The 21,898-nt window shown below is 38.5% G+C and overlaps 1 protein-coding gene across 6 annotated transcripts in view; it reads left to right on the top strand.

The window, feature by feature from the left end:
- Positions 1-15,198, top strand: part of VEPH1 (ventricular zone expressed PH domain containing 1) — a 268,821-nt gene extending 253,623 nt beyond the window's left edge. For 4 of the 6 annotated variants that reach the window (XM_004454419.3, XM_004454417.3, XM_071214584.1 and 1 more), the window contains 2 exons: positions 3,592-3,728; positions 8,071-12,171. In XM_004454419.3, the coding sequence (XP_004454476.2) occupies positions 3,592-3,728; positions 8,071-8,307 (374 nt within the window). In that variant the 3' untranslated portion in view covers positions 8,308-12,171. Of the gene's footprint in view, positions 1-3,591; positions 3,729-8,070; positions 12,172-14,618 lie in introns of those variants that run through there. The other 2 variants (XM_071214585.1, XM_058295197.1) reach the window with 1 other exon arrangement.
- The last annotated feature ends 6,700 nt before the right edge of the window (positions 15,199-21,898 follow it).

The following is a 21,898-nucleotide window of genomic DNA, read 5'->3' as shown; positions in this document are numbered from 1 at the left end:
CCTATTAAGCTGTCAGGGGGTATTATTTTTACTCTTTACTGATGGGAAAACTGAACTTGAAATCTGAATTCATATGCAAAACCCTTGAACATTAAAATTAGATTAACATATATTTTACTAATTTGAAAGCATGGAAAAAGGATGCCTTGGAAATATTTCAAATCTAATTTTTGACTTGGATTTTTTTGTCGCTGTCTATTTGTTCCTGTAGCCTGCTTTTCTCCTCTTGGTTCGGCTCTTCCAGGCCTCCTCTCAGGCGCACACGCCCTTGGCCCTTCCACGGTGCTCTGGCAGTAGACGTTCCCTGAGCGATCCTGCTCCTGGGAACCAAGAGGGAGTGGGGAGATCTGATGTCTGAAGTGCTCACACTGCAGTGGGAAGGCTGCACGAGGGAAGGAACCATTAAGGAAAATTGAACTTTGCAGACAGCATTTTTACTTACTTTGAGAATGCTCTAAATTAGATGAGTCCTAGTAAAGGAAAGCAGAACACGAAAGAATTTCCTCAAAATTGATCGGCAATTAATATTTCTTGAGTCCTGCTTTTCCTACCCTCTGTTATACCCTGTAGCAGCCACAACTTTTCAGAAGATGGGAGACCCTTCTCATCTCAGATCAAAGGTCACCTCAAAAGTCGAGCTCTTTCCTGAGCATTTAAATGTATGTGCACCAACCCCCCCAGGGAGGCACTCCCAATTTTGTTTGCATTATAACCTTCACCACTGTCTAACAATAAATTTGACATTTACTTCCAGTTATTAGCCTTGAGGTAGACAATGATGTCTGCTACTCTAGACTCACATAGAGCTATTTCTGGTAGCTACATAATTTTATATAAACTGTATGAAAAATACAGCTGTAATTACTTCCTATTTGAGTCATACATGTGTTTTAGTTTGCTCAGCTGCCAAAGGCAATATACCAGAAATGGGTTGGCTTTTACAATAGGGATTTATTAACTTGCAAGCTTACAATTCTGAGACTGTGAAAGTATCCAAATCAAGGCTTCATCAGGTGATGATTTCTCTCTGAAGACCCACTGTGGGTGATCCTGGAATCCTCTGTCATATGGCAAGGCACATGGCAGCACTTGATGGTCTCTTCCTTCTCCAGGTTTTGTTGCTTTCAGCCTCTGGCTTCTGGGGCTTTCTCTTTCAGCTTCTATAGATTTCTCTCTGCCTCTCTTGCTGTATCATCCCATTTATAAAGGTCTTAAAAGGATTAAAACCCACCCTGGGTCACATTTTACTGAAGTAATTAATCAAAAGGACCTTAATTGAAGTAGGTTAATCAAAAGAATCCATCCACAATAGGTTCACACTCATAAGAATGGATTAGCTCTAAGGACATGATTTTGGGGATCCATAAAAGGTTCAAACTACCACAACATGTAATATGGTGTTCTCAAAAATTCTGTCAAAACACCCACAAAGTATATACAAATATGTATCTGCATTTCTGATGTCTAGGTTATAGCAGAGGCCACAGCTGATAGGCCAATGTCCAGATGTTGACTTCAGGTATATTTTGTTGGGCTTGAACAGAATAAAAAGAAAGCATGTAACAATCAGAAGATTTAATATAAAATTTTGTATTTATGACTGATTTTGAAATACCAGAATCCAGGTTAACAGTGGTTTCTATTGCTGCATTGCAGCTATGGAGTGTGGAATAGAAGAATCGACATATAGCCAAGTAAGGGCCACCCTCTCAGGTCAGGTCTCAGTCCCAGTCTGCCTCAATCCCACCATCCAGATTTGTCTCCTTTGCAGAGACCAAGGAGGACCTTTCATTTTTTCCCTGAGCTTGCACTGGTTTTTTTTCTTAGAGAAATATTTTTCAGTACCAAAATTTTTATCAAAAATGAGAAAGGAAAAATGGAGAAAGCATGTGTTTTTTTAAAAATGGGACAGAAATAATTTGTTTTGGAAAGAAAACACTACTTTTACAAATTTACTATACAAAGCATGTTGGCATCTGTTATTTTTTTTTTTTTTTAAGCATAGCCTGCTTAACTCTTTTATTGTATATCCCTGACTTTCATAGGCATTTGCAAACCCTAGGTGGACATTCTCTGATCTCAGGGAATGTTCAATTGAACAATCACCAGAAAAGAAGAAAGAGGGAGGGAGGGAGGGAAGGAGGAAGAAAGGAAGGAAGGAAGGAAGGATAAAAAAAGGAAGAGGGTGGGGAATAGGAGAGAGAGGGAGGGAGGGAGTCAAACTATCCTCAATAGAACTTGTTCATGAAGACTACACATTGCATTATTCTTATACTGAAAATCCTCTGTCAAGGTGCACAAATCCTGCTGCCTCTGGTAGTTATTTGTCCTACGTTAGGGTAAGGAAGATGGGTGTGTTCACATGTTCAAACAGGTACTGTCAAGATTTTAAAAATGATAGAATAGATTCTATTTCTTCAAGGTGTTATAAAAACTTAACATAAATATATATATAACTATTTTCATGCTCCAAATTGAGCTTTCCATTGCCCCAGGCTGCAGAAATCAGATGTTTTATATAGCTGTAAGGAAATTCTTCAGTTCAACATCCAAACTCCTGACATTGTAAAGGATTTTCTAATTCTATGATTACATACAATTAATCAAATGCTACTTGAATGTAAAATTAATCCATTCCTTCAACAAGTATTTACAAGGCTCCCTACTATTTGCCAGGCACTGTGTTAGATGCCTAGTGATATAAGAATGAGCAAAACAAAGACAGAGCAGCAGCTGAGTGGGAAAGAAATAACATTAATCAGATAAACACCAGTAACTCTACAAATGGTGTTCCAGCTATAAACAAAACATATAGGGTAGCTAAGAGCACATGGCAGGGGAAGCCACTCTAGTCTTGGGTTGGAAAAAGTGTCCTAAAGGAGGCAACATTTGAATTGGGATATGAAAAATGATTACCTGTTGACTAGGTGGAGGTGGAATATGGAGAGTGGAGAGAGAGTGTATGTGTTCCAGAGAGTGGAAATAACATGTACAAAGGAATAAGTTTTTTATGCCCCTGCAGCATAGTGTTATGGCTGCATTGACTTTTGCCACAGAATAGCTAAATATACTTGATTTGTGATTATTTTTAAAGCTATATTTCTAAGTAGTTCATGTGACATGAATCATGGAAATTTATTTTTTGTTTACCTAGTTATGGAACATCAGTAATAGAAAATGAGACTTAAGGCATACCAGACATTTTACTCCAAAATTTCAAATTCTGTTCTAAAACAATCTGGTCATTCCAAGCTAAGGAACAGAATACCATAAAACAAAGGAATTAAGGAGCATAGAAAGCTGGATATCTGGATGAACCTTAATAAATACCAACCAGATGCTCATTTTGTGAACCCCATTCCTTTCAAAAATCTTTATGAGGGGTTTCAACACTTTCTCATTTTTATATCTGAATTCTGCATTCTTTTAGGAGAGAAGGGGAAAAGGTTAGCTAAATTCATAATTTATTAGCCCACTTTCCAAATATGCTTACTGGGTTCTGATTTCACTGTACAATTCTGACTTTTGATCACTTGCCAAATAAATATTAGAAAATAAAAAGGTTTGTTCATTCTTCATTACTCTCAACAGTTATAAATCAAGATGGCCAGCCTCTTATGGAAGGAAAGCTTAAAGAGAAGCAAGTCAGATGGAAGTTCATCAAACGGTGGAAAACCCGTTATTTTACCCTGGCTGGAAATCAACTTCTGTTTCAAAAAGGAAAGTCTGTAAGTTCCTCCAACATTTTCACTCTTGCATTTTCAAGGTCTTATTCTTCACTAACCAACTATGCATTTTGTCTTGACTTAAAACTCCAATAATTGTTTCCTTCTTCATTTTACAGTCCAACAGTGTCCTTTTATTTTGTATGTCCCTTTGACTGACTATTCTGGTTATTCCCATCTTAGCTGATTCACTTTCCCTGTTCTGTTTGCTATGGAAGTTTTTTTGTTTTTTTTTTTTTTACTTAAGGTTAAAAAGATGAGCTGCCCACTGTTTTTGACTCAAACACCTTTTGTTTCCTTATGGATCATCTATGTACATCTATGACTTGTGATATCGACTGATTTTTTTATATAACTATAGATTATATTTGGAGGTGGTGAGTCTAAGGACAGTAGGATGGAGGGAATGCTGATTTATTTTAGGTACATTTTTTAGTCAACAAAGTTTAATTCTGATTAGGGAAAATGTTACTATCTTCATAAACATTAGAAAATATTCATTTAATATAATTTTCAACCTTAAATAAGATGTTTAGTAAAATTCTGAATTTTAAATGAGAAATCCCGGTGGCAGACTTGGCCCAGTGGTTAGTGCGTCCGTCTATCACATGGGAGGTCCACGGTTCAAACCTCGGACTTCCTTGACCTGTGTGGAGCTGGCCCACGCGCAGTGCTGATGCACGCAAGGAGTGCCCTGCCACGCAGGGGTGCCCCCGCGTAGGAGAGCCCCACGCACAAGGAGCGCACCCCATAAGGAGAGCCGCCCAGTGTGAAAGAAAGTGCAGCCTGCTCAGGAATGGTGCCACACACACGGAGAGCTGACACAACAAGATGACGCAACAAAAAGAAACACAGATTCCCATGCTGCTGACAACAACAGAAGCAGACAAAGAAGACGCAGCAAATAGACACAGAGAATAGACAACCGGGGGAGGGGAGGGGGGGAGAAACAAATAAATAAATCTTAAAAAAAAAAAATTTAAATGAGAAATCCCTGAAATAGCATTCTATTCCAATCAACAATACAGAGATATCCCCTTCTCTTCTTTTCAAATCAATTTTATATATCACTAAATTCTATTCATTCAGGCTCCAGCGGGATGAAATCTTGACTTCTTGTCTATTTTTAAATATAATCCCGTGCTTATCACATGCCAGACTGGATTGCCTTAAGTAATATTCAGAATAATCCTGTGAACTAGTACTATTATTATTACCATTTTACAGATGGGGAAACTGAGGCTCGAAGAGATTGATTGGTCAGAGAGCTAGTAAGTTGAGGAATGCTGCAACTGGAATCCAGTTCAGAGAGTCTGACACCAAAGCCATGTACAAAATGGGTACATTGTGTTGTTTCCTATGATCACTTAAAATGCTGAGCCGGGGTAAATTAAAAGGTGTTGAGTTACTTAAACATTCTGATTCACTCTAGGCATATGCACTATACCTTTAGAATCCTCACTATAAAACTTATGTGGGCTTTTTACTCAATAGGAATCAAGTATAATACTGCTGAATTATGATAAATTCTGACCAGGGCTCTTAATTAATAAGACTTCATGTAAATCTTTTTAATGGAAAAAAACCGCAACATTTTTGTGACGTTTAATCCAAACTCATGAACTTGTTCATCATCTAATTCATGTTACTCTCTTCCTCACTTTCTGCATCTACGTATATTATAAAAAATATATAAATGGACTTCTCTGTGGTTGAAGGTCTTTTTGGAAAGAAAGTATAATGGAATGTTCAATTTAGCCAGGTATCAGAACTTTAAAGAAACAGTATCATTTTTAACATAAGTTCACACTGAAGTACTGTTAAAATGTTTTAAATGACCATCTGAACTTCCTGTTTTTGTTAAAGAAATAAGGAATAGAAGCAAAGATGTGGTGATTTCTTGGGTCCCTGGAGACAAAACAGAGTTGGTCCATAAGAATGTTTTTCTTTAACTTAAATGATGACCTTTATACTTCTTGATTCAAAGCTCTTCAATATAGTTTGAAGAATAAGCTATTTTATAATTGGCTAACTTGTTTGACATCTTTATCATGTAATAATGGTTTGACATTCCAGAAATCTCTCAGCACATGGGGCTCAAATATTGGGAAATACTATAATACAAGTTGAGAGTCATGGCTAAATACCTCTAATCTGCAGTAGTCAGCAGACCCACTAGAAGTGGTCAGCACTCCTGCTGAAGCTTCAGCTACATCATAAAAGGGCTTTCTTGTCAATGAGAGAAATGTGCATTTTTAAATGACAACTGAGGCAGGAAGGCTATAATGTTATTTTTCACTGTTGCATCCTTAAGGTCTTGATTTCCAACAACCAGCAAGGCAATGTTGTAGCCTTTGATTATCCATTCTACCCATTCCTATCTGAGTTGATTCACTGTCCCTCTTCAGAATATTAAGACTTTTTTTCCTTGATCAATTCCTCCATGTATCTATTTCTGTACTGTAGATTAATTCAATGAAATGCAAGTCCATTACTTTCAGATATTTATTATAACCGAAATTAGACCAACAAAACATTTTCTAGTACAAATGTCTTCAAACTTAGTCCTGTATATCTCCTAAAATAATTTTGAAAATTCTAGGTAATACCTTGAAGTATTTTAAGACATATCCACATTTTTTATCATAAATTTAGACAGTTGCACAGATTGTAATTTCTGTTGAATTACATCTCTCCTTTAAATGTAACTATTGGATAAAATACCATTGCAATTTGAAAACCAATACCATTCATTTTTAAAAATACATAAATCAGCTCTTCTTTAATAGAAATTTTGACATTCTCTTCTTTCTTTGAAATCATATTGCCATTCTACCTGTCCCACAATATTTTATCCTGATCACCCTATCATTTTTCACTGTAATAAAAATAGGAATGTAAATTAAATTTTTAATTATTTTACTTTCTTATTGCCAGAAATCTCTGTTAAGGCTTTTTTCTGATTGAGTTATTTTAATTATATCACTTGTGAAAATTAATTAATAAGTATAATACAAAATATAATAAGTAATTATTAAACATTAAAAATGAAATTTTAGGGAGTGCAGGTAGGTCCAGTGGTTGAGTGTCTGCTTCCCATGTACAAGGTCCTGGGTTCAATTCCCAGTAACTGCTAAAAAGTAAAAAAAAGTGAAATTTTATTGGAAATGCATCTCAATGAAATAGAAAGTGATTATGTTCCCTTGGTTGAAGGACACTTTTCTGATACCAATATTTTAAATTGCCTCTTTGTGTGGTGCTCCTGAGATTCTTCCAAGTTGGATAATATACCATGGAAAGTTTGGGTTGGGTACAAAGGGAAACTTTCCATTGCATAATGAAAGTTTGTAAAAGGGATGTGGGAAAGGAAAATTGGCAAGATTCTCACCACTGGTACATTCTCTAGTAGACAGAAAGTATTCAGGGAAGTTTAAGATATGGAATTGCCTTAATGCAGGGGTTCTTAATCTTTTTTGTTCCACGGACCCCCTTGCCAGTCAGGTGAAAACAATGGACCTCTTTCTAAGTCCACACTATACTGTTGTGTATTATTTAATAAATATACCATGCCTGCACCAACACATCCCCACAAGAATAATGTTTTTTTGAATCTCAATTCAAGCTAATGGACCCTTGTTAAGAACCCCTGCATTAAAGATTTCTGAGCCCTTAAAACTATCCATGCTTGCCCAGTGCGATGGCCCTGGTATTGTAGAGATCCTTAGGCCTCTGCTATGATGGAGGGAAAATAACATCATTAAATATCCCTTCACTGAATGTTTATGGAAAAATCGTGTTTCCAGAGATCCAGAGACTCAAAAGTTAACTTGATCTGCTTAAGCACCAGAACCCTGCTTATTCCATTATGGGTTTAGCAAGCCTTTTCTCAGAGGCAGAACAAAGGAAAATTCAATCTCATGCCTTCCAGTTAATCACAAATTTTGAATTCATAGTATTCCAAATTGGACTGCTGCATTTTGCTCTATTAATATAGTTAGTATCAACAATGACCCCAAAAAATCAAAGAATGAATCAAAAATTAAATATTTCCCTAACCCCACTTATAATTTTATATATTATTGTATGTGTTAAATATGTATTATCTTATTATACGAATAATTTTCTATATATTGGCTATCTTATGTCAATTCACTATAACAAAAGGCCAGTCACTCACTCCTTAGTTGTTCTAATGACTTATTAAGGCCTTAGCAAGCAAAATTAAAAAGGTCTTGAGCCATACAAATTCAAAGGATTATGGTCCTCTTGGAAAATTCTCCAGTTGCCAAAGATCTTTGCCTACACTGGGAGTCCGTTCATGGTTTGTCCTTCCTGTGCATTTCAGAAAGACGATCCTGACGACTGCCCCATAGAACTCAGCAAAGTTCAGAGTGTGAAAGTGGTGGCCAAGAAACGCAGGGACCGCTCTCTCCCTCGGGCCTTCGAGATCTTCACAGACAATAGAACTTACGTTTTCAAGGCCAAGGATGAGAAGAATGCAGAAGAGTGGCTCCAGTGCATCAACGTGGCAGTTGCCCAAGTGAAAGAGAGGGAAAGTCGAGAAGTCACCACATATCTGTAGGGAGTTGTCAGCAGACCTCACACCGACATGTGACAGGCACTGTGCTAATATTTGCCAATGTCAAGGAAAGAGACAAAGTCACCAAGTCGTGTTGGTTTTTTTACTAAATACTAGTAGCACAGTTGTTCCTGAGAAGCAGAGCCTAAAATGGCAGAATTCCTAGTAAATTCCAGACCCTAGCAGCTTTTGCATTAACTCCAGCCCATCTGTTGGATGCATATAAGGAGACGGGGCTATGGGTGGTGTGGGCGCCAGGATAGGAGAAGTCTTTGAAATGGGAACTTCTGTAAAGATGAAATCATAAATTTGTAAGAAAGCAATTTTAAAAGGTATCTGGACTACGTATCCTGAGAAAAGCATAGGCACGTCCAACAAAAACCAGTCTAGCTGTTGAAGGTATTAAAATAAAAAAAAAAAAACCTATTAGGAAAAGGTGAATTAATGAACACTGAGGAAAACCATAACTTACTAATAGACATAGAATTACATTTATCCTCCCCTAAATGAACCTAACATATGGTAAAATGACTCTCAAGTTAAAGTCAGTTAGTAATTAAATGTCTGTCTTTCAGAAAACTTCTGTGGTTTTTCTTTTCAGGGTCATATATTGTAATCTAAAGTTTATACACTTGGACATATCTCCTGTCCAGGGCAGCAAGTTTAAGGCAGCAAAACAGTGAAAACCACTTTCTCCGCCTTCAAAGTATGTACTGTATCCACTAAACTTTCAGATTTTAAATTGAAGTTCTATACTCTTGTTTGTATTAAACTTTTTAATATCCCTAAATTACAAATTTTTGTTGGGTTTTGCCATTACCAAGAAATGTTTTTTAACTAAGGCTTGGTAGGCAGAATTTTAAGATGGCCCTCAATGACCCATGTCCTAGTATAATTCTCTCCCCTTGAGTTTGGGTGGTACCTATAGCTTGTTAACCAATGCAATACAGCAGAGGTGATGGGATAGTGTCCCTCATGATTATGTTACACTCTCTGGCAAAGCTGAAGAGATTTGTGGAGATACAGTTGATATCTAATCAGTTGAGTTTGAGTTGATCAAATGGAATATGATCCTGAGTGGGCCTGACCTCATCAGATGAATGCTAAAAAAGGGTGAAGAAATCAGCGACTCTCTCCTGCTGGCCTTGAATAAGTTATACAGCTGCACGGAAATGAATTCTTCCAACACTCACGTGAGCTTTCAAAAGGTCCCTGAGCCTCAGATGTGACCAAGCCCCAACCAACACTTTGATTGAAGCATGAGTCCCTAAGCAGAGGAGCCAGCTAAACCAAGCATCCACTCCTGACCTACAGAAACTGTGAGATAATCCATGCATACTGTTTAAAACCATTATCTTTGTGGCAATTTGTTATGCAGCAGTAGGTAACTGATACAAATACCAACTTGGAATGTATAGAGAGGATAAATTTTCCTTGAAATTTGTTAACTCTGTAGTCTAGTGCAGAAATCTGGATAAAGGACAGGTGATAAATAGTTAAAACCCATAATTCTATCTCTGACTCTATGGCTAACTCACCAGGACAGAAAATATAAAAAAGGACCAGGTTTAAGGAAGAAACAATTCAATGTTAGTATGTAAAATTTGAGTGTATTATGAATCCTAGACATTCTTATAAGTTGGCAATGAAGTTCTAGAGGTCAAAATTTAGGTCCATTGGATATACAGGTAGTTCCTAAAGATGTGGACTTGGATGAAATTACCCTGGGGAATAAGAAGCTAAGCACTGATAGGGTTTCCTTGGTTGGCTGGAGTAGCTGAGGAGGGCGCAGAGACGATGTGGACCGGGGGAACGTTGTGGATGGGGGCGGGGCAGCACTGCAAAAGCCAAGCGAATGCAGGTGTTCAGGAGATGGGAGGGGCCAACGCTGTGAGACCCTGAGAGTGATCACCTAAGCCGAAGACTGCGTTTTGCAGCTAGGAAGCAACTGGTGTCATTGCTAAGAATAATTTCATTGGAGTGATGGGGTAAAAGTCAAATTGAAGTGGTTTGAAGAGTCAGTGGGAGATTAGGAATTTAAATAATTGGACTATCAACAAAGTAGGGCTAAGATGGAAAAGGGGTGGCTTATTTTTAAATTTCCAGAAGTAATGGAAAGATTAAAAACACTTTATCAGCAACAATTTATGGAGTACCTACTCAGCAATAGGTACCAGGCTTCACCCATAAATACGAAAATAAAAGACCCAGTTCCTCTCCTCAAGGAGTTTACAGTGTAGTGGGGGAGACAGATATGTGAGATGTTTTGTGGCAAGTGCCTTGATGGAAGTATGCATAGGATCCTGTGAAAATATGAGAAAAGGCACCATTTTAATCACTTTCGAACTCAAAGTGCACTCCCTCATCATTTCCCAGAGGTTTTAGAGACTGCGCTGGTCTTTAAAGAACTAGTAGGCGTGTCATGGACAGACAAGGAACAAATGGGCAGGAGAAGGGCCACCCTGCAAAGGCAAAGGATGGAGAGGGAACAGCAAGTCATTTGCTGGAGTTGGAACATCAGGCACCTATGGGAAATGATAAAGTGAGGCTGAAAAGTCCTGGGGGGGCATAGCACAAAGGGCTTGCTTCCATCTGAGGATGCTGATCTTTTCTCTTTAGATAGTTAAGCACCATTAAAATGGTATAAGAGGCTTTGCATTTAGAAAAAATAAACTTAAGAATGATAGGGAGAATGGATTGCCAAGATACCAAAATTGTAGCAGCAAGACCATTTGAAAGGTTCTCAAAGGTGGAGAGGATCTGGACTAATGTAACAGTACAAGAAGTAGAGGGAAATGGGCAAGCAGGAAAAATTAAATTAGTAAAGCTGCTTAGTTAAATTGGACAGGAGAGAGCTAGGGTAAGAGAGTGGAAAGGAAATAGTCTCTGATGACTCCTAGGCACTTGCTTGGGTAACTTGGTAGATGGTGATGACATTCACTGAGAGAAAATTCAGGAGAAGCAAAAGTTTGAGAGGTGAAGCAGATGGTAAATTGTATGCTGACATACAATCAGAGCACCTTAGACGAGGGGGACTTTTCTTCCTCATGAAATTTGGCTCAAAAGGGTAAGGATGAGTGTAGTTGTAAACAATTCACTAAGTTTAGTTGTAAATCTACCAGTCCATTTTAAAGAGTCGTAACCCTAGCTGATTCAATCAATTAGGAAAACTTAGTAACAGACGAATGTTACTTTATTAATACTTAATAAACTATTAAACGATGTTGCCTTAATCATGAATAACTTGAGTGCTAACAATGTGCTGAAATCTTTCATAGCAGAAAGGTTACAGTCAAATACTGGGGTTATTCACTGATTCTTTTTTCACTGAATGCTTGTCGTCATAAAGAAGAGGATGGTCCTACCAGCCCAATTTGTAGGGAAAGACTTATTTTTGCTGCTTGTTACAAAGTCCTTGTGATTTCATTAACCGGGTGCCTCTAGTTTAGAACAACTCTCAGGGCCTTTAAACCAGATCTAGGAAGAAGTAAATTACCAAGTGTAAATAATGATTCTTCTGGTTTTGTTCTGTGAAGCAGCAATTCCACATGCACGCATATTCTCCTGGGTTCAGAATCACACTAGGAATCTCAGAATCATCAGCTTCCCACTGATATTTCTGGCACTTCCACCCTTATTAAGGCTGGTTTACCACAAAACTGGCCTCTCCCAAGAGGGCTGCCATTCCTGATTCTGATCTAAGAAGAAACCCACTTTTCTAAACATGCTTAAATCTTTAAAATGTTGGTATGACTGAAATTATAATCTTGGACAGAAATTCAAGTGGTTTTCATTTTTATTTCATTTTGATTCTTTTTCCCTTCCAGAGAGCCTTGGAAATGTAAATAAATGTTTATGTGTGAGAAACTCATCTGATTATTTCTTGAGAACCTGGACTTCAGTAGAATAAAATGTTCAAGACTTTTCTAATGCTAGGTTTTCTAGAAAATCCTTGGCTGGTGATGTTGAGGGACATTTACTGGGTCACCTTCGAGTCATCTAGTTTCCACGGGCCCCAGCACATACAGGCCTACTTGTAGTGCTGACATTCTCAGTTATAAATAAAGAGTACATGGTAGGGCGACATTACCCACTTTAGGAAACAATCACAAGCTACGATGAGAGACTATGCGAGCTGAATTCAGGGTGCACGGCAAAGAAATAAATACCAAAGCGTAGCTATTTCCAGCCCCCAAAACCTAAGTTTTTAGATGAAAGACAAAGGAAAACCGAAGATACAAACTTGTTCCAGAATAATGCTAGTGTGTGGACCTTTTTTTTTTTTTTTTCCAGGATTACTTTTTTTTTTTTTTTTTTTTTTTTAAGATTTATTTATTTATTTAATTTCCCCCCCTCCCCTGGTTGTCTGTTCTTGGTGTCTATTTGTTGCATCTTGTTTCTTTGTCTGCTTTTGTTTCTTTGTCCACTTCTGTTGTCGTCAGCGGCACAGGAAGTGTGGGCGGCGCCATTCCTGGGCAGGCTGCTCTCTCCCTTCACGCTGGGCGGCTCTCCTCACGGGCGCGCTCCTTGCGCGTGGGACTCCCCCACGCGGGGGACACCCTTGCGTGGCACGGCACTCCTTGCGCGCATCAGCACTGCGCATGGCCAGCTCCACACGGGTCAAGGAGGCCCGGGGTTTGAACCGCGGACCTCCCATATGGTAGACGGACGCCCTAACCGCTGGGCCAAAGTCCGTTTCCCGTGTGTGGACCTTTGGAGGCCATTCCTCCCCAAAGATCCTTTAAAGACAAAGGGGTTAGAAAGACAGGGAGGCATCTATCAAGCCAGCTGAGTCTAGGAGAGGGGCACATGTCAACTCCTAGCTCTACCAAAACTAGATTAGAAACCTAAGCAAACTACTCACCCCTCCTCTCTAGAGTGGGATAATAATATCTATGAAGAAAAATTGATGTGAGATTTAAATGTCATGGAAAGGTACCCAGCAGAGAACCTTTATCTTAATAGGTGCTCGATAACGACACTTCATTCTTATTTACCACCAAGGAAAGAAAAAAATCTACCAATGTAACTATGACACATGCCTTTATGATAGTCGTATGAATATAAATATATTTATATTTATATTCATTTATATTATAAATGTCTTATATTTATTCTAAAGGATTTGGCAGTTTCTCCTTACTCAAGTTACACTGCTTGGTATGATCATCTTTTTTAATCTATTTCAGCAACTAAATGTATCATGGCTTTATCTCTGGATTGATGTTTTCCTTTCTTAGGTAAAAAACACTTGGTGCTGCTTTGCAAGTCTATGTGGAATTGTGGTCATTCCTTCATGGTGGCTCTTTGGTTCACTAATTCAACATTTCATCCCACTCCTCTGTTTCTGTGCTTTTCTGTATAAATGAAAAAATTTTTGTTTTAAAGTCAAATCATATTGTAATCCTTTTAAGATACATTGATTAATTAGCACATGAAGTGCCAGCCGTGAATAACTCAACTGAAGTAAAAACAAAAAGAGCTGGGACCAAGTTCCCACATCAAGGGCAGGAACTCTGAGTCATGGTGGACAGCGGTTGTAAGACAATCCCCTGACTGTAAGACACATCCCAACTTCAGAGACATTAAAATGGGGCTGGGGCCAGGGGAGGGGTGTGAATCTTAGAGTAGATGAGCAAAGGATAATATTAATTTAAGAGTTCCACATGGGTTTCCTTCACAGTAATCAAAACTATAAAGAGTTTTTGTGAACAATAAAGCATTTTACAAATGTAAGAAATTTTACATGATAAAGGTTAAAATGCCTTCAATGCATCCATTCTCAAAGGTATGAAATCAACAATACCTGAGGGTGCTTACCGTCTCTTTGGAAGGGAATAAGGATGGCTAACGTTCACATACAAGCCATGTTTCTGGGGCCTCCATGTCCCCCTTCCTGAGCTCTCCTCCATCCAAGTCCCTCACCTGGCAGGGAAGCTGAGTAGGGAATGGCAGTGGGAGGGTGGGGGAGCATTGGGTGTGTCTTTACTCATTGCAGATTGGAGGGCCTAAGGGTGAAAGTAGGATGGTGTCTGAGTAGGAATTCCTGACCAAAGAAGGAGCGTTTCCAGAAAAGACCTTCGAGGATAGCCATACCAGAAACAGGAGTCAGGAGGCCAGTCCTGGAGGCAAACAGAGAGGAGCAGGAGGCACCAAGCGGGAGAGGGGGGAATGGGTGGTGGGCTGTATGAATTTTAGAGAAGAAGGACAATTCCCATTTTTTACAGGATACTAGCTTGGGTGAGGAGGGTTCGATTAAAATTGCTTTGAGGACACAGACTTCCACCTCCTCCTGCGTGTCCCCCACTTACCAGGTTTCACAAGGCCTTGCAGCGACGCGCGTGGCAGAACCACCAGCTCTGGTGGAGAGCACGTTAGCACCTGAGACCTGCCAGGAGAACCCCGGCCTGGGCAGAGCACCTCCTGTATTGACGTTCCTCTCATTCTACCTCCCCCTCCCCCAGTGCATACTGAATCTGTCAACTTCAAAGGAAACCTTTCTGGGGCTGTTTGGAGAAGGCTAGAAATCCTGGAACTTCCTCCTATATTTTTCTATAAGATGATAATCAGACATATTGTGTTACATAGTTTCTTTATGTCTTATGGAGAAGCTTTTATAAAGCTTACATTGAGTAGAAAGAAAATGCATTTTCCCTGGCTTTCAATCAGTAAAATGATTTGGAATCACTTGGTACTAAGAACCTAGAGGAGTTGAAAACCTCCTCTAAAAATGTACTCAAATAATGTGAATAATGTATACTCAAATGATGTAAATAATGTATTCAATGTGAAAATGTAAAGTACTCAACAAACTTACTAGTTCACAGGAATAAGAGTGCTCCATGAGACATCACTGGAAATTAATAATAAATAATAAATAGCATATTCTAATTCTTTCTTTTGTGTTCTTTTTTGCCTTGTTTTATTTTTTAACTACCAGCCCACCCATATCAGTATATGCATAGTACACATTTATAAATGTATAAATATATATATATGCATATACTTTTGCACAGGTGTTACGACCACAAAACAATTATTTTCACATGTACTTTGTAGAAATCAACCTTATTACTTTATTATCTTATGTTAGATTTACATCTCTTGTTCCCTCACTCTCTTTTTCTATCTACCCTGGGATTTCATGACATCAGAAGAAACGTTATGTGTTTTCCACTGTTCTTAACAGAGGTTCACTTCTACACACCAGCTTTCCTCTGGGAGTATTCTGTTCCCTTAATTCAGCACTATTGTAATATGGAGGAAATGGTTTAAATGTCTTTTCTCTTAAGAGAGAAAAACAACATATCTATTTTCCAAACTAGCTCATAAACACAAAAATCGGATTAAGGCCCATCTTTTTAATTTAACCAAAACCACAGTTTGGAAATGTCTATTTTGGAAAATTAATCATTAAATATAGTACTGTGGGGTATGCGTACTTTAAGGGCTGATTCAGAGAACATTTTAATCAGAACACACTCAAACATTCCACACAGGGATATCTCATGCCTTTCCACCCAAACACCCCTCAACTACATGTTTACGTTCTTGGCATCACCCTGATGCTGTTGTTTCCTGAAACCCTGCTATCGTATCAGCCTCAGATGAACACAAATGTAATTCCGTGGCAGCCAATACTGTCAGGATGAGACTCCAAAATAAGGAAGCCACCTGCAGAATGTGAGGGAGCCAAGCAAACTAGGCCGAGGTCTTCTAAGAAGAGGGACTTAGCATGTATCATTCAGTTTACGCCATCATGGGCTCCTAGACTAGGAAGAATCTTAGACCAACCTTATCTCCCTCTCCATCTTTGACAGGTGTCATCCCCCAGCCGTTCAAACCCTTCCAGGGACAGAGAGCCCATTGCTTTACTACCAGTCCACAATTTTTTAGGTAAAATTTTCTTATTATGAATATAATATATATTAACTAGAAAAATCACAAACACACACCAAAAAAAAAACCTGTTAAAATATAATAAAAATTATCCATAAGCCCAGAACCCAAAATATTCAATAGATGTCTTCTCAAATGATTCCTATCAGGTTATTTAAGAGTTGTCCTTGGTTTTTGTTTTGTTTTGTTTTGTTTTGGAAAATTCTGTCTTACTGTAATTTCCAACCTTGAGTCCTGATTCTCTTTCCTGCAGCTATACAAAATGTCTACTGCCTCTTCCCAAGACAGTCATTCAACTAGTCTGATTCACATATTAATTTAACAAACATTTATTGAGCTTCCAATGTATGCCAGATATTATGCTAGGACACGGGTACTCTTTAATAAGCAACTCAGTAAATAAGCAAATATTCATTCATTCAGTAAATAAATATATAAAGCACATTATTTGTGCAAGTCCTATGCAAGGCATGAGGAATACTGAAGCGGTCAAAATGTCCCAACCCTTATGGAATTTATGTTCTAGTAGAAGAGAAAGATGTTAAAGTCTTTTCTTAATTATTGGATTCCCATTGTAACCAGAACCCCAAATAAGAAACTCAACAGCTATGAGAGTGTGAAACAAGAAGTCTGATATAAAGAAGTGAAAACAAGGATGCAAACTGACATTTGCACACCAATGTTCACATCAGCACTTTTCACAGTTGCTATGGAACCAGCCCAAGTGTGCATCAGCTGATGAATAGAATACTATTCAGCTGTAAGAAGAAATTAAATCTGGATACATACAACACATGGATGAATTTGAGGCTATTACATTGAGTGAAATAAGCCAGACACAAAAGAACAAATATTGTATGGTCTCACTAATGTAAAATAAATACAATGAGTAAACCTATAGAGGTAAACTCTGGAGTATAGATTACCAGGAAAGAGAATGTGGGTTGAGAATGGGAGCTGATGTTCAATGAATGTAGAATTTTTATTAAGGTTTATTGTAAAAGTGTGGAAATGAATAGAGTTGATAGTAACACATTATAATGAGTATAACAAATACTGCTGGTTTATAAATGATATTGTGACTGAAGGGAAACTAGAGAATACTCTAGAGAATGTATAACAGTGATTTAGGTGGTAGATGAAGACTACAGTTAATAGTGTAAATATAAGGATGTCCTTTTTTTACAAAGTGTTGAATATGGTGATACATGGGAAAATCACAACTAATGTAACTTATGGATGAGAGTTAACATTAATATTGTAATATTTAGCAGCAATGGCAAAGAAGATATATCAATTCTAAGAGACAACTATGGAGGGGCATAAGGGGGTATAGGATTTTTCCTTTTGGAGTAATGAAAACATTCTAAAATTGACTCAGACAATGACAGCACAACTCTGTGATGAAAATGAAAGCCTCTGAGTGTACACTTTGAATAGACTGATTGTACAAAACATGGGGCTGTATAACACAGAGAATCCTGTGGTAGAAGAGGGATTATGGTTAATAGAACAAGTATGAAAACATTCTCTCATGAACTATAACAAATACACAATACTAATAATCAGGTGGGTTGGGAGAAAATATACCAAATGTAGGAATTGGGCTAAAGTTACTAGTAATATCTTGATGCTTTTTCATGGTTTGTAACAAATATTTCACAACAACACAAGGTATCTGTGACAGTTGGGATAATGTGTCAACTCAGCCAGGTAATTGTGCCCAGTTGTCTGGTCAAGTAAGTACTGGTCAAATTATAATACAAGGACATTGATGGACTTTAGTCACCAGCGAGTTTACTGCATAGATGTCTGATTACATCTACAATCAACCAGGGAGATTGCCATCAGCAATGAATGACGTTTTATTCAAACAGTTGAACACTTAAAAAGGAAAGTGATTTCAGCAGAGAAAATTTCCCAGCTTGTCTTTGGACAGCCAGTGTTTCCCAGGAACTCATAAAGGACCTTCATCGGACTTTCATCAGAGCTCCTGGTTTGCAGTCTGCCTGCGGAATCTGGATTTTTGCATCTCCACGGTCACATGAGGGAATTTTATAAAATCTCATATTATTTACAATTGTCTCCTGTTGATTCTGTTGCCCTAGAGAAGCCTGATTAATACAGTATTGGTGGTGGGGTGACGTATGGGAGACCTGTATGATGATATATATGTTTGTTTTGTAAGTTCATAACTTTTACTATGCACTTATTACTTATGGATGCTCATGTATGAATGATATACTTCAATAAAATTTTATTTAAAAAGAAGTCTGATATAGATCAGGGTGTTAGGGACAGCTTCCCAGAGGAGGAGATATATGACTTGGCATCTGAAGGATGAACAAGTCTAAGGCAGAGGTAGAAGAAAAGCAGACTAGAAAGAGACAACAGAATGTGAGAAGACTGTGGAAGGAAAAGGAACTCAGCATGCCTGAGGAAGCAAAACAGAACCGAGAGGAGAGGTAAACCCATGAGGCTGGTAAGATGGGGGAGGGGCAATGCAAGCAGGACAAGTCATCAAGTCATGCAGACCATGCTGGGTTTAAAACAGGGTGTGTCATGATTGGATCTGCTTTTTTTTTTACTCTAGGTGCTGTATAGAGAATGGATCATTGGAAAGGCAAGAATTAAAAGTAGGAGAAGGATAGAAGGCTATTTATTACAATAATCCAGGCAAGAGATATGAGAACTTGAAATAAGATAGTGGCATTGAAAATGGAGAGAAATGGAGGACTGGATGCTTAAGAAATAAAATTTGCAGGACTTGGTGATTGATGGGATCCTGCCCCAGAAATCTGGAATGTGTAGATCACTGGTGGAGTCATTCGTGAGAAAGAGAACATTCAAAAGTCCAGATCTGAGGGAAGTCTTGTCTGAAAGACATGAAAGAACTCATTACCTGGTAATGTTGTGGGCACTAAGGAAACAGAGGCAGAAGTCAGGGAAACCTTCACTGAAGAAGTGATATTTGCCTGAGTCTTGAAGAATGAAGAGATGCAGGGAAGCGCATATGCAAAGATTCAGGGTCAAATTTAAGATGAGCAACCACGTAAATGGGCAAGCATGAGAATGAGGGACCCTTATTTTTTAATTGCTTGTTTTATTTGTACCCCTTTTCCAAAAGTTGTTTATGATGGCTTTAAAAATACATACTTAACTAGATTTTTAAAAGCTTAGTGGACCACTGTGATGCACAGAGTAGCCCGGTCAATGAAGGACTTGCTCAGGAGCTGCTGGGAGTGCTGTCATCCCGTTTGAGGACTGCCTCAGCTGCAGAGAATCACCTGATCAAGGTCACACCTCTCGCCCAGATAGCCAATATCTAATGATTGGTTGATGGAGGCATATGAACACCTGGCCACTCTGGCCCAACTTGGGACAACTCTGAGGAGGCGATCTAGCTCCAGAACTCCCTGTGTTCTCCAGAGGTATGCACCTGTATCAAAGCTCAACTCCTCCCTCTCCCCAGTCTGGATTCCTTTCCCCTTCCTTCCACAGATGTTGATCCCAAGGACACTGCTAAATAAACATCCTGCGCGTTAAACTCTGTCTCAGAGTTTGCTTCACTGAGAATCCAATTTGCTTGACAGTTAATAAAGACATTAGAGCAAAAGGACTATACAATAGGAAGAATAGTCACCAGGAGGAGAGAAATAGATGAGATACCTGCCATGAGGTTCTACATGTCAGCAAAAGCTAGGGTTCAGAGCCGACTCGATTATTTCATACATCCAAAGGTAAGAGAGAAATTCAATAAGATACATGAGTCACAGTTTCCCCAGACTAAAAATAAACCAGATGCCCAGAGGAAGTAAAGCACTTCCAAATACCTGAGAAATTTTCCTATACAGCCTCACAAAAAGGACACTGTAATATAGGAACAATGTAGAGCAATAATTGTTTTGTGAGGATGTGTAGAGGGTATAAACCCCAGTTCTCAAATTGAAACATGGAATAAAGCTGTTTTCTTTATTTCTTTATATTTGAACCTACTTTATTTCTTGAGCCCCAGCTTCCATATCACCTAGCGGCAAAATATAATCCTAGTAAATTCAGGGTAAACTCAGTCATCTGAGGGTATTCTCAATTTACTCGGGTTTCTCCCATTCTCTCTTTTCAGCAAGTGTTCTTCCAAATGTATTGTTAAAGCAACAAAGTATATATCCTAGTCTTTTAGGGTCATGAATCTTATAGCTTTGAAATCCTGACTGTTGAGACTTAAATTCTATTTTTCTCAAACTGTTATCTCTATTATGAGTTTCAGAAGTCTATTCTGAAATTCAAAAGCTTACAATTTACTCAATTATTTTCCTCTGCATTTCTTTGCAACATCCCCCCCCCCTTTTTTTTTTTTAAGGTAATGAACGCCTCATATCTAATACAAATATGGGGGTAGGGTGGCAGTGGGAGAGCAAAAGGGTGCTACAGGAGATTAAATAAAAAAGGAATTTAAAAACCACATGGGTTAATAGATTGCTTGTTGTATTTCTTTTAATAGCATTCCTCAGTGAAGACCAATATCATAATGCTAGAACATAGAACATAAAAGGAATTTGGATGGAAGCTCAAAACTATGTGGCCCAGACAGATAGCATATGGTAAGATGCAATTAAGTTAAGAATACATTTAGAGTAGAGGACTGAATGGACCATACAACTTTCAAGCAATCTTTCACGAAGATCACCCAAGTGGGATCAGGATTCTCCATTATTTCTTTATATAGTATTTCCAACCTTAGAAATGTTTGCTTCAAAAAAGCAAGGAGTTGTGAAAATTTGGTCTTTGTTGTTTTAAAAGTCCCTGAGAAAAACATGATGTTGTTCCCCAAAATGAAAAAGTCACTATGAAATAATGTTTATTTTGGTCTCTGCTACCACCAACTAGGCTGAAGCCCAGCCAGTTTGTTTTAAATTTCAAACCACTGGAAAAGGCAGGCTCAGAGGAAGTGAGTGAAAGTTTAGAGGCCCTGAGCTTTAGTGACAGTAATAGAGCAAAGCATATATATGCTTCAGTTGCAAAGTTCAAGAGTGCAAGGAGACCCCTGTACGTGGGATTAAAATAGGAGCTGGACACAGAGCTCTGCCTGCTGAGAATGTCAAGGACATCAAGAGACTAAAGTGATGGCCTGGAGCTCTGTGGGGCCAGGGCGCACTACACTAACCATGCAAATGAGAGATCCATGTTAACGCTGTTGTCTCTCAAGCCTGAGAGAGGCTTTCTGCAGATGAGACTGGGTGACCTGGGAGTAATCTTTAGCTAACTAATGAATTTTATTAGTCATTGTTCCTACGGAAAATAAGCAGACCCATATAGCTGAATATTTTTGGTGCCATTAAGGGAAATTACACTGTTACTGTTAACTTAGTCCCTGACTTTATATATCCATGTTAAAGTTTCAATTTCATTTATATGGCCGGTTAACTCCACAAGCGAGTATTTGAAAGAGTATAATTATAGAAAGGCTGCTAGTTTACTTTTTATGAAATAAATTACTTCAGAATAGACAGACATATAAAGAATAATACAATGAATCCCTTGTGACCACTACTCAGCTTAAGAAATAAAGCATTAAGAATTCCCACTTGGGGGAAGCAGACTTGGCCCAGTAGATAGGGCGTCCACCTATCACATGGGAGGTCTGTGGTTCAAACCCCCAGCCACCTTGACCCGTGTGGAGCTGGCCCATGTGCAG

Source organism: Dasypus novemcinctus, chromosome 4 (genome assembly GCF_030445035.2).
Source record: "Dasypus novemcinctus isolate mDasNov1 chromosome 4, mDasNov1.1.hap2, whole genome shotgun sequence".
Classification (NCBI taxonomy): Eukaryota; Metazoa; Chordata; class Mammalia; order Cingulata; family Dasypodidae; genus Dasypus; species Dasypus novemcinctus.
This window is presented reverse-complemented; position numbering and strand designations above follow the sequence as displayed.